The 16,746-nt window shown below is 38.7% G+C and overlaps 1 protein-coding gene across 2 annotated transcripts in view; it reads left to right on the top strand.

The window, feature by feature from the left end:
• Nucleotides 1-16,746, top strand: part of baz2a (bromodomain adjacent to zinc finger domain, 2A) — a 53,568-nt gene that overhangs the window by 20,692 nt on the left and 16,130 nt on the right. For both annotated transcript variants that reach the window (XM_067446917.1, XM_067446916.1), the window contains exons 9-20: nt 541-648; nt 732-954; nt 1,192-1,253; nt 1,352-1,417; nt 5,780-6,166; nt 7,468-7,722; nt 8,072-8,286; nt 8,375-8,449; nt 10,302-10,473; nt 10,954-11,016; nt 14,225-14,369; nt 15,497-16,101. In XM_067446917.1, the coding sequence (XP_067303018.1) occupies nt 541-648; nt 732-954; nt 1,192-1,253; nt 1,352-1,417; nt 5,780-6,166; nt 7,468-7,722; nt 8,072-8,286; nt 8,375-8,449; nt 10,302-10,473; nt 10,954-11,016; nt 14,225-14,369; nt 15,497-16,101 (2,376 nt within the window). The remainder of the gene's footprint in view (nt 1-540; nt 649-731; nt 955-1,191; nt 1,254-1,351; nt 1,418-5,779; nt 6,167-7,467; nt 7,723-8,071; nt 8,287-8,374; nt 8,450-10,301; nt 10,474-10,953; nt 11,017-14,224; nt 14,370-15,496; nt 16,102-16,746) is intronic.

The following is a 16,746-nucleotide window of genomic DNA, read 5'->3' as shown; positions in this document are numbered from 1 at the left end:
CCAAAAAACAATAACTTGCAGTCTCTCGCTGTCTGACACACACACACACCGAAACATGCACGTCGCCTCTCTAAAGCGTATGATCCCTACAGTTCAGTTTCTTCTCTGCTTTACATTTGCAATTAAATTTTTTGTTTGTTTAAATTGATGTTAAAATTATATCGTCTGATTTGTGACATAAATGTTTGCCAAAACACTGCTGATCCCTTTCAGAAGTTGTAGCGATGCTTTCTTTTCCCAGAAAGAATGTGAAACACAAATGGTATCTTTCTCAGTTTTTAATTTTTCTTAAAAATAATTTAAATAGATTTTACACCCTAATTGCAATATCGTCACATATCGAATATCCCATTATTTAACAAGGTATCGCGCATCGCATTTTTCTTCAATATCGCTCAGCCCTATATAAGCCATAGTGATTTAGTTTTTTGTTTCAAAAACGTGCAACCCTTTCCGCGATACCACTGTAACGTCATCTGTACGAGTGATCAGAAAGGCTCGTCTTCATCCAATTGCTTTGGTCTCTCCTACGTTCTCCAGTATCTGAAGAGGCATCAGGATGGTCTCCAGGGCGTTTCGAGAGAGCACTTCAGCTTCAGTCCACGCATGCCAGTGGGTGATTTCTACGAGGAGCGGGAAACCCCTGAGGTGTGTGTTACCTACAGGAGCTATAGACACCAGAGCTACATGCACTGTTGCGTGACATGCTGTTTCTTTTGACTCTGTTACAGGGTATGAATTGGTTCCTCCTTGCCAATGAGGAGGTGCCCTCTATGATCATGGCTATAACAGGCAGACGTGGCCGTCCCCCAAATCCAGACAAAGAGCCTCGTCCTCGTGGACGCAGAGCGAGAGGAGCCCAGGGGAGACGGCCAGGCCGACCGCCAAAGGCCAAGATGGAGGATCTGCTCAGCAAAGTGGACGCCAGACTGCTGAAGAGACTGGAGGAAAAGGGTGAGTCTGAATGTTCTCAACTGGAAAACCTGCTAAAATGTAGGAATGAACAGAGGTGTGGGGGCAAGGTACAAATAATCATCACTGCTCTGCAACGAGACGCGTCACTTCAGGTGGATTGTCCAATTAATACAAAATAAACTTGCAAGAGTGCCTCCTTTTTATCCTTTTATATAATTATCTTGTAGTTAGATTTTTGTCAGATATAATGAGCAGTTGATGATAATTGTTTTACAGTGGATCTCACTGAGGACGAAAAAGTAAAACTGGTCAAGATCAAGAAGAAAATGAAGAGAAAGGTGAGCTAAATTCATATTTACTAGTTCATTTTGCACTATTCTTTTTTTAAAACTTTTTCATCTGTTAAAACTGAGCATCTCTGATTTGTCTCTTGCAGGCAAGAATGAAAAGAAAGGAGGATGCAAAGAATAAAAAGATCCGACTGGAGAAACGGAAAGCAAAAGTAAGAGAAAACACTCAATAAAAAATATAGCCCCATTTCCACTGAACAATTGGCCCCCGGAAATTTTTTCCCCCATACCGGTTGCTGTCTACGTTACCATCGCAGTCTAAAGGACCATGAAGATTAGACAAATTAGTCCGTTGATCGGTCGATTACAACTAAACAAACAACTCAAACAACTCTTGCTGGACTTTCAAAAATGGTGGTTGAAATAAAACGCTGCGTGAAGTCAACCAATCAGCATGTTCAGCGCCCAAGTCCCACCCCTGAAAGATCATGCACTTTGAAAAAGTACTACCTCGTGAGCAGGGACAAGGTCTGAGGGAGACCGTTTTTTTAAATGTATTATTACCCAGAACTTCATTTAGACCAGGGGTCGACAAGTATATTTGGCCATGGGCAAAAAAAATAAATAATCAGCACTAGATGGCAGGCCAGAATATAGTCAGTGGATAATTTAATTGAATAATTTAAAATACAACTAGAATTGCCTGACATACTGTTACAGTGTCTTTTGCAACTGGTAGTGAGCTGTTAAAAAATTGGATAAATTAATAAAGCAGCAGTGACAGTATCTTCATTCACCAACTTGCAACACAGACCCCCGTGCTAAAACACACATGTGGGAGATGCGGAATGGATAAAAATAACTCAAAATAGACATTTATGGCATGTTTGAGTCATGCTCTTAACTAACTGTTTTATTATTTCCTCTTGCCATATTGTGAATAATAAATGTGCATTTTAATTTGCTTGTTACTCAATGGAGCCTAACTTATTGTAATAATTTGACGTAGCATAGGCTACTTTTACACTCAGAATTATTCCTTGGCATCCTCACATACTAAATAGGGATGGGCATTTTAAGCAAAAATAAAACTCGGGTGTGCGCTTGTGCAGGAAGAAAAGCAACCAGCGCGTGCGGTTTAGCTGATTACAATGTTATTAGTTCAATAACGTAAGGGATGCTGATAGTGTTGTTGAGGATTTACCTCCGATACGACCAAAAGAGAGCCAGTGTTCATGCTTTTTTTATTTATTTATTTTTTTAATCCTACCATCCGATAATTCACACTGTTACAGCCACTAAAATAGGTCAGTTCTGTTTTTAAATGATAAAGTAGTTATAATTTGTTTAGTTTCTTTAGTAAATTAATTTAGAAAAATGTTTGGAGCATTTTTTGTTAAAGTGCTGAGCAAGCGGCCCGTGGCAGACAGTGAGTTAATTTATCAATTTAGTCTCTTAAATCAACACTTGACTTGTCCTGCAATTCCTCTCATTAGATAGTCAATAGATATAAAACACTTCAATTATATCACAATGTTTATGTTTACTATCACCAGCAGTATAAAGGACACGTTTTGACATGTTGAGGCATGGGCTCTGCTCACAACGGCGCAAATGAAACGGCCTATTCAATCTACGAATTTAAAAAAATTAAAATATTACAAAAAACATGCAGGAAGTCTTCCCTTAAATGAATATAAATCTGATCTTAAATTCCCACTTTATATGCACATTTATCGGAGTTCACGTCAACGAAAGCAATTATTCATCATCAGCTCATGCTCAAACATCGCTATAGAATTGATTTGTATTAGTGGTCGGATATTAATCCGTCTTGAAAGAATTTAGAAAGGCATTTACTCCTGATCTTTTTGCAATCGGATAGATATCTGAACAGAGAAAACGAATGAAGTGAGCAGGTGTTAAAAGGCCATAGCCTAATAACTCTTGCAGCTGCGCTGAAGGACCGTGCTGGTGCTCGACAGTCTCGTGTTGTTTCCACCAGCCCGTCATGCGCATCTCATAGTTTCTTTTAATTAATAACGTCTAAAATATAAAAAGGAGAAGCCTAAAATGAATGCGTCACCACCACATCAGCACCATTTACTGGGAATATAAGTTACAGGTAAATACAGGACGATAATCGCACAACCTATTCGATATTCTATAATTAAATCAACTAATCGAATATTCGAAAATCGTGACTCGCCCCTAATACTAAACAGCATTTTTTTAAATTGTTTGCGTTCTGGAGGTATGCATTTAAGCTAGCACTGTCAAAGAGTCTGAAGAGGAAAGTTAACAGCGTAAATAGCAGGGATGTGATTTTTCCGGATTAATCCGGAATTCCGGATTTTCCGACCTGAAAATGTGACCTACGTAAATCATGCAGATCTGTAAAAAAAAAAAATGGCGGGGGCGGGGGGGGGGGGGGGGGATTGGTGGGTTGACCGTCATCTCACAGCCGTCACCATGGTAACCCGGGTCGAAACCACGATCGCGGGATGGGCAACAAGGACTGTATCGTGACAAGAACATCGCCGGATCGGATGATCTGGGTATACTATTGCTTGTGTCTATATATAACCTATAAGTTACTAATTTGACTTTGTTGTCGATTGATTAGATGATCGATTTTGATTGATTTTCCACTATGGCAGGATGTTTAAGCTGCATTTAACATTAACTTGACAGCTAACATTACTTGTATTTGCTAGCACTAGCTATATATGCAAACAGCGCGCTTTTCGGCGCCCCCCGCTTTTTTCACGTCAGTTTGGGTGACAAAGTCATCTGAAGCCATTCCATAGCTTAACCCTTAAATGCATGACTGTTTCGCCAAACATTCTTACATATTGGGGACCCGGTTCTATATTTAACATGGATAACGTTAGACCTCTACCTGTCGCGATAATATATAAAACTCCTGATGTTAGAGTAACAGCTACAGAAGAATAAAATAAAACGTATTTCGTTACCTTTTGGAGCTTGGAAGGGTTCAGTTTGAGCAGATGTTTAATACCATCATCATATTTCCTCGTCAGAGCTGGTTTACCAGTCAGCATCTGCCTCATATTCGCGATCTCACGCATATTCTCCAACTCATTTTCAACGTCTTCAAAATCAATATTTTGATCACTGACAGCTTCTTGACCACATCCATCATCAAGAGACAGTGACACTAACATATGATTGTGTTTAGTACTTGCTCTCTGCAGTAAATCACTTACCCATTTCAAGTTTTGCAGATTATAATTATTATTGTTTCGTTTTCTGTCAGAGGTAACTATGAGTGAAACGTCACTTCATCATTGTGTATCAGACATCGCCACCTTGTGGAATAAATGTGAATTGCACCCCCATTTCGTCATTATAGATTAATTTATCATGCCAGGCGCAAATTCCAAAAGAAACGTGTAGAGGCTCTAAAAAAGCTTTCTACAAAGGCTAAAGAGTCATAGAAAAATTGAGGCCTTCTTTTGACATGAAAATGTGCATGATGCACATTTAGCTATTAAAATTGGGTAAAAATGCATCCACCAAATAATTAGTTATTTTTCATACTGTACAAAAAAGTTATTACAATAAAATGTATTTTTTTGTTCAAATAAGTTGTTATGGGTCCTGCTTTACTGTCCGTATTGATCCGCCACCAGTTTGTTCGGCGCGGCGGGGGTGGGGTTGGTCTATATTATAAAATATGGTATATTTTCCTGCTTTTTTGTCCTTAGCCAATCACATGCCTGAAATAGGGCATACAAAGATCAGAAAGACAACAAGTTCATCCTACCTGGTTTTGTGAATGCAAAGCTGATGTGTCTAATCTGCAATGAAGTTGTGGCTGTTTGTAAAGAATATAATATCAGACGGCACCACGAGATTAAGCACCTTTTTCGCTGGTTTTCTTGTCAATATTTTTTTTATTAAAAAAAGGAAGCCAAATTTGAGTTGTTATTGTTCACGTGTTGGTGCTGAGACCCCGTGTTAAAGCAAACGTTTCATCATACCACACATCTCATGACGGCTCTTTTAGAGGCGTGTCTAGTGATCCACAGAAGCTTTTGAATGTCTTTCAAAACTTTTTTAATTAAAAGCTCTCAATTTATCCTAATATAAAACATTGCTGCAAAACGTTCTCGTACTTAAAAAAGAAAAGAAAAACCACTAAAGACAAATTGATTTTGAGCAATTTGCACAGCCCGCTCTAAGCGGTGCTCAAACTCCTGTCTTTCCGCATGGGAGTCTGACGCTCTAAAAATGAGGCTAAAGGCTGCAACTTTTTGCCCAATCTGCTAGATTAATGCGTCTCTTGACATGAGGGAAATTTAACTGTACAGCTCTCACTAGCTCGCCTCTGTTACACTATCATGACGGAAATATTTCAGATCCAGCTGCTATCAAAACAATCTGGCTACGGGCCACTGATTTAGATCCTGATTCCTGTGGTCGAAACACATCGAGTACCACCCCAGAGTCCCTGGGTGGAAACGCAGCTTATGTCTAGAAAATAATTTAAATGTAATAAATTGAGACCCCGGTTATCTCTGATTATGTTTTGTGGTGTGTTTGCGCAGTTGGAGAAAGCCAAAGAGCAAGAACAGGATGATGAAGACCAGTCTCAGTCTCTGAGTTCGTCCTTTGAAAGCCCTCTGTCGGCCGCAGAGGGGCCCAAGAAGCCTGGTCGCAGAAGAAAAGTGGTGGCAATACCAGCAGCAGAGGTGGAGCTGGATCCGGAGAAGGCCAGCCCAATTAAGAGAGTGGCCAGAGCCCGCAGCAAAGCCAAGGCTCTTGCGAAGGCCCAGGCCCAAGCTGAAGCTGAAGCGCAGGCTGCCCTGGCGGCTAAGAGGCAGGCGGAGAGAAGGGCGCAGGCTCAGAGACGAATGGAGGAGAGGAAGAGGCAGCAGATGATCTTAGAGGAGATGAAGAAGCCTGCAGAGGACATGTGTCTCCCTGATCATACGGTGAGCATGATATGCTGACGGGTTTACACACTGCAAAAAATGCTTTTCTTATTTTGGATTTTTGTCTTATTTCTAGTCTATTTCTATTATCCAGTCATTACATTTAGAAATATTTACTAGACAAACAAAAGTAATTGTCTTGTTTTGGGGGGAAAAAACCTCAAAATTGAGAGAGTTTTTGCTTAAAATAAGCGAAATAATCTGCCAATGGGGTAAGAAAAATAATCTTATTTCAAACAGAAAACAAGATTATTCTACTTACCCTACTGGCCGATTATTTCGCTCATTTTAAGCAAAAACTCTCTCAATTTTGAGGGTTTTTTTCCCCCCGAAACCATTTTTACTTGTCTAGTAAATGTTTCTTAATGTAAGATTTTTTTACATTTTTTGACTAGAAACAAAACAAAAATACTAAGTAAGAAAAGCATTTTTTGCAGTGCACATAGTAGATAAGATGGTAGTATCTCGCAGAGTACATTATGTCTTGCACTCATTTAAACTAATACCTAGAATCTAATCACGTTTTGGCTAATTCACCATTCTGATATTGCACTCGCTGTCTTCAGAAAAGTTTCAATGCCATTTTCTTTTCATCTTACTTCTGTATGATGCCTAATAAAGTAGTGTTAATAAGCTGAGTGCTTTCTGCTTTTCCAAAAGCACCGCCTACTGAAACTTGGTTTCATTCAGCCCCGTCTGCTGTTTTGGTTCACACCAGTTATATAATATACATTAACATTTATTAGGAAAAAGTGTGAGGTGTTTTAATTTCACAGATTTTTTTTTTTTTTTTTTTTTTGTCAAAAACATATTATTTAAAAGGTGAAGTTGTTCCCTTGTGCGTCCTTATGGACATTTATGTCTTTTTCAGTTTAGTTTTTTTGATAACTTTGCCTGCTAACTACATCAAATTAGCCACAAGTATTTTTGTTGGAATTGTAATATTTAACCACCATTTCCTTTAAAAAAAAACAATTTTGCACTAGGTACACAAAATACTTACACTTCTTATCTGCTTTCAGTGCTTTCTCCGGTCTGCTGTCATCTCCCATAGAAATTAAATGAAATGCCCACTCTGCTAGTCTAACACTGCACCAATGGACACACACCATAATACATATTGCTACCGTTCTCACACTACTACAAACATGCCGATAATGCTTCTATTTGATACGGAAAAATGGTAGTAGCCTGCTATATTGTTGAGTACATCTCTGAAGGTTGGGTAATTAAAGGTTGGAGATGTACCTGGGATGGTTTATTCCATCACTCATAATGTTGTCGTCTGTCTCCCTCTGTAGTCCCTCCCAGTATTATCACGGATACCAGGACTGGTGCTTTCTGGTGCGGCCTTCTCCAATTGTTTAAGGGTGGTGGAGTTCCTGCATGGTTACGGAAAGATTCTGGGGCTCCAGGTACCCAAGGATATTCCCAGCCTGAGCACCCTGCAGGAAGGGCTCCTCGGCATGGAAAAGAGCCAGCGAGAGCTCCTGGATCTACTCATTAAATTGGTGGAGGCCGCTCTGCACGATCCTGGACTGCCCTCATATTACCAGGTTTGTCATCTTTTGAGTGTGATATCAGGATATTACATTTATTTTTCAAGTTGAAATGCAATGTCATGCACTTCAATGTTCCCCCTTATATAAATAGAACAAATAATTTATGATTTATTATTATGTGGATTTGGCACTAAATTTAAAGTGTTAGTTCACCCAGAAATGAAATTGATGTCATTAACGACTCACCCTAATGTCGTTCCACACCCGTAAGACCTCCGTTCATCTTCAGAACACAGTTTAAGATGTTTTATATTTAGTCCGAGAGCGGGTGAACTAACCCTTTAAGCCATTTGAGTGATCTGGGATTTAATGAAGGTTGGTTTGTTTCTCTCTCCTGTCTCAGTCTTTGAAGATCCTGGGGGAGAAGCTGGTGGATCTGGAGCTGAGCCACAACACTGTTTCTGAAGTGCTGCGGATCTTTCTGGAAGCCCATGGCTTTGAGTTGGAGGTGTGTAACAGTCTCCGTACAATGAGCTTCCAGACCCTCAAACCCGATGTCAAAGCCTCCATACTGGCCTTCCTGGTGGAGGAGCTCAACGCCAGCAACATAGTCACAAGGTCAGCAAGAATTCAAATCATATCATCTTAATTTGAACATTTTCTAGATCTATACATTTAAACATTTTCAACTGTTCTGTTTCTGCAGGGAGATTGATAACACACTAGAGAATATGGCAACCTACAGGAAAAACAAGTGGATTATAGAAGGCAAACTACGCAAGTAAGATCCTTGCATCTTATCCTCAAAGCTTTTTGTGAAAACCAGTCAAAATGTTGGTTGGTTTTCTGAAATATTTGAACACATGATGAAAAAGTGTATAATGTATCACAACAAAACAACTTGAATTATTCTGTTTGTACGTTAACTTAAACTCTCCGGTTATCTAGCTTTAAATGCTTTGGGAGGGCTCCCCACACTGGGTCACGTGACCATAAACAGCAAGGGATCAAAACAGACTCTGGTGGGATTGCTCTGTTAGGGCGGTTCATTTGAATGAGTGTGAATGTTGCCATCTGTTGTGCACCAAACAGCAGAGAGGGAAACTCGAGTCTGCGACTTGGACTCAAGTCACACTTAAATCGCAAAAAAAAAAAAAGACTTGCGGCTTGACTTAGACTCGCAAACAACTGACCTGATCCTTCACTCGAGACTTGACTTGGACATGACACGATTACGTTCTCTATTTGCTACCCTACATGACAGCCTGAAACACCACCTTTTACAGTTCATTCACAAATATGTGCTGCAGCAGCAGAATACCACACACCATTTCTAAACACACCAAGCCAGCGAGTGTGTGACACATCTGAAGGCACACGAAATTCATCACCCATTAGAAAATTGTTGTTAAGTAAATTAGCAAGAACTAATAACAATATAGAAATTAGGACTGTCAATCAATTTAAATTAATTTATTAATCGCATGATTGTCATGAGTTAACTCTGGATTAATTGCAACTTAATCGCACATTTTTATCAGTTCTAAATGTACCTTAAGTTAATGTTTCAAGTTTGTAATTGACTTTGACTTTGTAATTGACAAAATCGTTTGTTTGTTCGGCCCATTTCAAGCAAGCTTTGCTCAGCGTCTTAAACTTTTAAGACGCTGAGCAAAGCTTGCTTGAAATGGGCCGAACAAACGAACGATTTTGGATTAAATTGTTGTGGTATCCGATTATAATAAACCTCAACCATGACTGTTGACATATGAAAAGTCCTCACGTCTCCTGCACAGCCTGAACATGACGTGTCATGAGAGCTGTTTTTGCCATCCTCGAGTGTCTTTGTTTACCTGCAGTCCTGATGATTCGGCTCCATCAGTTCCGCCTGACATTAAAGATGTTTGGACAGATGCAAATGTTGGGGGCGTGCATATAAATCAGGGGTGTCACTTAGTTCCTGGAGGGCCACAGCCCTACAGAGTTTAGCTCCAACTCTGTTTTAACACGCATACCTCTATTTTTTTAAATAAGCCTGAAGGACTTGATTCGCTGAATCAGGTGTGTTTAATTAGGGTTGAAGCTAAATTCTGCAGGGCTGTGGCCCTTCAGGAACTGAGTTTGACACCCCTGATATAAATGATCCCCAACGCTTGCATCACGGTTGGCCTTATGTTGAGAAGCACGTATTTTTCCGTGGTGTTTTTGATTCTCGAGATTTACATAAGAAGTAGGAGACAATGGTGTTTGAGACTCACAGTATGTGATGCCCATGTACTGAACTCTTATTATTTCACTATGGCAAGGTTAATTCAATTTTTCATTCTAGGGCACCTTTAAAGAATAAAGAGTTCACACCACAGCTATAACCATAATGGTACAGAGAAATATAATTGGAACCCCTTTCAGAATAATTTTGTCCAGGAACGATAGAAATCATCTTGCTGTACTAAGCTTGAACGTTTAAAGCTGCAGACAAGCACCCACTTGAAATAAACAGAGCGATATAATTCGTTGGTGTGGGCGCTAATATAGTTACCTTTTACAGTTATTGTTCTAGGTGTGAACGGGGCTTCAGACTCTTGGTTTTCTTCATCTTTCCTAAACGCATGTGCGTTTTTGTGTCTGCACAGACTGAAGGCTGCGCTGGTGCGTAAGACGGGCCGCCCAGAGGAGGAGCTGTGCTTTGAGGAGCGTCGGCGCAGTGCTCGTGTGGGTGTGGCCGAGGAGGAGAGCATCGAGGAGAACTGCGTGTTGGAGAGGGGGAGCCGCCGCAAAGCCAAAGAGGAACCCAAAAACACTGAGGTACAGATACCACAGCTGTGCTTATGGAGGACAATTGCAAATGTCTTTTTTTTTTTTTTCTTCTTTTTTTTTTTAAATGTTTGTTTAAATCGTTAAAATGTATTTAGTGCACTACGTTAGATGTCAGTCAATATACTGTATGTATATATGTGCTGACAACAGCTACTCTAAATTGTTGTAATTTACTAAACATTTCCTTAGTAAGTGATGTTGGTTAAGAGAAGAAAAAAAACTATCTTGCTCAAGATCACTGAATTTTCTAATGGGCTTCTAAATTATTCAGTACTTTCTAGAAGATCCTTCAAACTCTATGATTACAGAGTCAAAAATGAGCCACTTCACCATTTTACTGTGACTTCTTTTAACCAACACCAGAGAAATGTGAAAATGCAAATGTGGTGTTAAATATGAAATGAAAATGAGATATTAAATGTCAGTGGGTAAAAGCGATTGCATGTTTTAACTCTCCCCCCCTCACAGGCTGAGAGCCCCAATACATGCAGTGTTGCCGAGCTGGAGCGTCAGATTGATAAACTGACCAAGGTAAAATATTTAATCTCAGCTGCTAAAAGTTACATTTTTGAGTTATTTTAAAAATCATTGTATTCTACTCATCATTAATTTGTGCCAAAAAAGTTCATTATTATTCTATGCAATATTTCTGTCCTATGATGGTTTTAAAAACATTAAACTTGGAGCATGTATATTATTGTAAAGATAGACCATTTGAAGGAAGTTAGTATATTCAGATAAAAATCTATTAATATTATTAGAGTTATTAGAGATTCTTGCTTTAACCTTTCAAGAGAAGTCCACACACTCTACCAAAGAAGAGTCATCTTCAAATGCGAGATAAAATCAATCCTTTACTGAAAAAAGGGCAAAAGTTTTGGTCACGTGCCAAGCTTACACTAGGCTTGTTCGATTTAATCCGGTGCCGCAAAGATCGGCTGCCAACTGACAAAAGCAATGCATTCTGGTTAGACAATATGTCTGACTTTGCAGCTGGTCACATGTGCCATCAGAGTACTGCAAGAGCAAAATGAGACCAACAGTCTAGGTCAGGCGCTGTAGTGAAAGCCTTGATGACGACGGTCAGATTCTGTGATGACAAGGACGACGTGTTTGCGTGTATTTTTCTTAGACAAGTTCCCAAGTTTCTTGATATTATATATCTGAAACACACAAAACATTAACAAAAATTAAGATTATGCTATCTAGTAAATATATATTCTTACTGTAGTAAGAGAGTAACAGCTTGGGAGAAACCGTTCTGGTTAACCTATTACATATATTTGGAAAGAATAGCGTGGTCTGCCATGAATAACGTTGGTTCAGCACACCACTGATAGTGTCCGACCTGACGGCCTTCTCTGCACTCCTGTCACCGGCAGATCTCGTGTAGTTTACCTCGAGCAAGCCAAATGGTTAGTGCAGGAGCTCTCTTAATATAAGGAGTCACATGGTTGCATAGATCACATGATCAACCAAGCCAGAAATATTTAAAAATGAGTATATACAGTTTTAGACTTAGTGAGTCCAGAAGTTTCAAATGTTGGTTATGAATTACACTGCAAAATGCTTTTCTTATTTAGTATTTTTGTCTTGTTGCTATTCCAAAAATTCCTAAAACAAGAAGTATTTACTAGCATAGCAAAAGTATTTGTCTTGTTTTGGGAAGAAATTACTCAAAATTAAGAGAGTTTTTGCTTAAAATAAGCAAAATAATCTGCCAATTGGGTAAGAAAAAAAAGAAAGAAAAAAAATGTGTATATATATATATATATATATATATATATATTATATATATATATATATATATATATATATATATATATATATATATATATATATATATATATATATATATATATATATATATATATATATATATATATATATATATATATATATATTAGGGCTGGGATAAACGATTATTTTTTAAACGATTAATCTAGCGATTATTTTTTCGATGCATCGATTAATCTAACGATTCATTTTTCCTGTCCGATTCGGTTACGATTCGATTCGATTACCGATTATCTCCCCATTAATTGCCTAATAGCAATTTATACATGTTGATTTAATTATCTGAATGAATAAAACGAATTCCTTAACATTGCAATATATGTTTATTGCTCTTAAAATTCCAAAGTAAGACTATACAAGAGCAATGCATTCAATAAAACCTTGAAAACATAAAGTAGGCTACACACACACACACACACACACACACACACACACACACACACAAATAAATAAGTATTAACCTACAACAAAGAAACATATTATACGATTTTTCTATGTATGCAACTCAGCCTACAGGCTATGCCCATCGATTAAATATCAACAAGTTGGTTAATCAAATCCAGGGACACACTGCAAGCGTGAGCGTCTCGGCTGCGTGGCGTGTCCGTTTTTGTTTCGGCTCACATGTTAACAGGTTGGAGTTTGCACACTGACTGTGACGCGCGGAAAACGCGTGCATGCTAGAAATAGAAGAGCGCCTATTTTTCACGCGTGTTGGGAGCATCTCCAGGCAAAATAGAATAGGAAAAGATGTTTATATATCATTTTGACACGAATACATATTATTAAATAACATTTTCATGTTTGAAAGTCTGTAGGTTTACATAAATGCAGATATAGGCCTAATTGTAATAATAAAAAACGACAATTATCGATTTTGAAATATTGCAACTGTCAATACAGAACGAAATATTCTGTAGCCTATTTTGCCGTCAATACCATAGATATGTGGCTACTCCCGACGTTGTCTTTGCTGTATCAGTAGGCTATTTATGTTTAACATTAGGAATAGGGCTTCCCTCCGCATCAATAGCAGCAGCAGCGCCGCGTCAGACACGCTTCTAGTGTGCAAATGCAGAGAAAACGCCACGCAGCCCCGTGGCTGACCCGCAACAGAAACGCCACGCGCATCCGCGGCATGACAGTGAAAAAAGTTACATGTAGAGTGCATTACGGGCGCCAATACTCCGTTTAAAACCGGAATAGTCCTGGGATGAAACTGCTCACTTAGAGGATGGATACCCTCGGTCACATCAGCGCGATTAGACATTGAACATTTTAAATTTAAAACAGCTTATTATGTAGGTAACGTAGCCAATGTGTCCGATGCTTTCACTTGATGCAAACGTTTGTTTTTGTGATTAAAATACATCAAATATTACCAAAACATCTGTCTTCCTGTGTGCAGAAATTTGTTTATGTAGCCGTGACAACAAAACGCGTGCGCGCATGCCTGTGATGCTCTGGTGATGCTCCGTGCGCACCGCGCGCCAACCCCATAGACTGTGGCCAACCCGCAAGCCTTGCACTTCTGAAAGTCTGAGGAGCCACTCGTGTTGCTACCATAGATATACATAATAAATAATATACTTAATTACATAATATACTTTATTATGTACATCTATGGTTGCTACTACTCTCCGGCGCCGCCATCTTTATTTTGAGTCTGACGAATCGACGCGCATATTTTGCGTCGACGTATTTTTTGCGTCGACGTCATCGATGACGTCGACGCGTTGTCCCAGCCCTAATATATATATATATATATAATATAATAAAATATCAGTGATGGAGTACTTGAGTCCTGAACTGTTTTTATACACCTCATTTGCACATAAGGCAGTTTTCATAAACACTTGAGTCTATCAAAATCGGACTCTATTATTGAGTCGGTCAAAAGAAATATTTTTATTTTGGTCAATTTTTTCTTCTGTGTGTTTAGCGGCAAGTGTTTTTCCGCAAGAAGCTGCTGCAGTCGTCCCACTCCATGCGAGCGGTGTCTCTGGGGCAGGACCGGTACCGCCGAAGGTTCCTGCTGCTGCCTCATATGGGATGCGTGCTCGTGGAGGGAGCCGAGGATATCCTGGGTGAGCGCAGAAACTCCCAGCATGCAGTTAGCCTGGTGTCTTGCTCACATAGAGAGATAGGCCTCGCCCCAAACGCCACACTTACGGCCCTCTAAATGTCTTCACTTGATGCAGTTTGTAGTCTGCTGTGGAATCCCAAAACATTTCCAACAGTTTTTAATGAATCCGTTTATTGCAAACCATATGCAGAACAAAACCATCACAGACAAGTGCTATGCATGTAAAACACTGCACGTTTAGTTTCTTCTTGGTTTTTTTGTTACTATGGCCACACGATTTGGCGATTTTAAAGTTGATTTGTGATAAATAAATAATAAAAATTTATTTATTTATTTATTTATTTCAAATGCCATTTGCACAATTTGGCCAAAATCTTCTGATTTATCATCAATTTGGCTTAATTATAATAATAATTATAATTATTATTTTTAATGTACTATTTGTAATAGTCATAGCAAATAAAAAATAAAGTAAAATAAGAAATATTACTTGTAAGTTATAGTTATGTTAAAGAGAGAAAATCATATTTTTCTAAAATACTTTATTTTTCTGTGAAATATTACAATACAAATATTTAATAAATAATTTAAAATAATAAATTTACATGGCTAGTATTAGTAATTTTGGAATGGCTTGTCTGTTCACTTGTTATTAATAATAATAATAATTTCACATTCTGTGGTAAATTAGTCATTTTCTTAATGTTTGTTGTTGTTGTTTTTATTAATATAATAATAATAATACGAATAATAATACAATACAAATTTTTAATAAATAATTTAAAGTAAATTCACATGGTTAATATTAGTAATTTTCTGAATGTTGGTTGTTGTTATTATTTTAATAAAAATAATAATGCAATACAAATATTTAATGAATCATTTAAAATAATAATAAATTCACATGGCTAATATTAGTCATTTTGGAATGGCTTGTCAGTTCACTTGTTATTGTTATTATTATTGATTTTGATTATTTATTATTTCACATCCTGGTAAATTAGTAATTTTTCCGAATTTGTTATTGTTGTTATTAATATAATAATAATAACGTAATTTATTTATTAAAAAAAATTGTGAATATCTTGTCTAGCCCTACTTGTCCAGTCATTACTTCCGTGTGTTCAGCCTCAGGTGAAGTGACGGTCAGTGATGAACCCGTGACTTATGTGAAGGTCATAACCCCAGTGAAAGCGGAGGTGAAAGCTGAGCCTCCCCTCTCTCCGGGTTTCGGCCCACGGTCCGTGTCTTCTCCTCGGGCGTCCCAGCTGTCCCCCGCAGTGGTGGATCCTCTGCCTGGCGAGGCCTCTCTGATGAGCAGCCACAGAGGGCGCGGACGTCCCCGAAAGATCAAACCGGAAGTGGAGCTCCACCTTCGCACCGCCAAGAACCGACGGCGGCGGCGCTGCAGCAGCAGATCAGCAGGTGAAGAGTCGGCCCTCAGCTCACCTGTGCAGGATCCGCCCGCGCTCCAGGCCCCTCTCGAGCAGTCGCGGGACACGCCGATCTCAGCGTCCGGAGCCGGGCAGGGCGAGGACAACAGCCCCCCAGAGGACAGTATGAGGGAGCAGGCAGAAAAACAAGGCCAGTGGTTCAATCTGTTGCCCAAGGAGCCGTGCGACGAGGCATCTCTCTCTCAGCCCTGCGAGAACGGCCCCGCACCCGCTTCACCCCCCGCTAAAGACTCTCCAGAACCCCTCACTGCACCTCCACTGCAGCCTCCGGCCACACAGGTGCGCTCTTCAATCATTCCATCAACTTTATATAGCGCTTTTACAATGCCGATTGTTTCAAAGCAGCGTCATAGTGTTAACTCTTTCCCCGCCAGCGTTTTTTAAAAAGTCGCCAGCCACTGCCAGGGTTTTCGACAATTTTCACATAAATTTAATAGCCCATAGAATATTTAGTTCAGTGAATATCTGAGAATGCAACATATCAAACTAAAGAGCTGACCCTCTTCTTTTAAACTAAAATAACTGTTTTATTCTAGCTTTGTGTTCCTTTTTTATCAACACGTGAATATGTATGGAGGACCAAATTACTCAAAATGAAATAATTCATTAAATAAAGAATTCAATAAAACAACAATTAAATGTATCAGTTTATTCTGAAATAATGTATTTATTAATTTAATAATCAAATAATTGATTTAATTAAATATTAATTTAATAAATAAATGTATCTATTTATTTTGTAAAGTTACAAGAAAACACAACATTTATTGTTTAATATATTTCACAATTACCTCTTCCACACACACTATTGTTGTTTAAAAATCAATTTTCATTATTAAATGTGCTTTTTCAAAAAGACGTTTTTCATAATAATATGCTGCATTTACAAATAAGGTCTATTTGACAAAGCTTGCATTTCCAAAG

This window comes from Pseudorasbora parva, chromosome 6 (genome assembly GCF_024679245.1).
Source record: "Pseudorasbora parva isolate DD20220531a chromosome 6, ASM2467924v1, whole genome shotgun sequence".
In the NCBI taxonomy this organism is placed as follows: Eukaryota; Metazoa; Chordata; class Actinopteri; order Cypriniformes; family Gobionidae; genus Pseudorasbora; species Pseudorasbora parva.
This window is presented reverse-complemented; position numbering and strand designations above follow the sequence as displayed.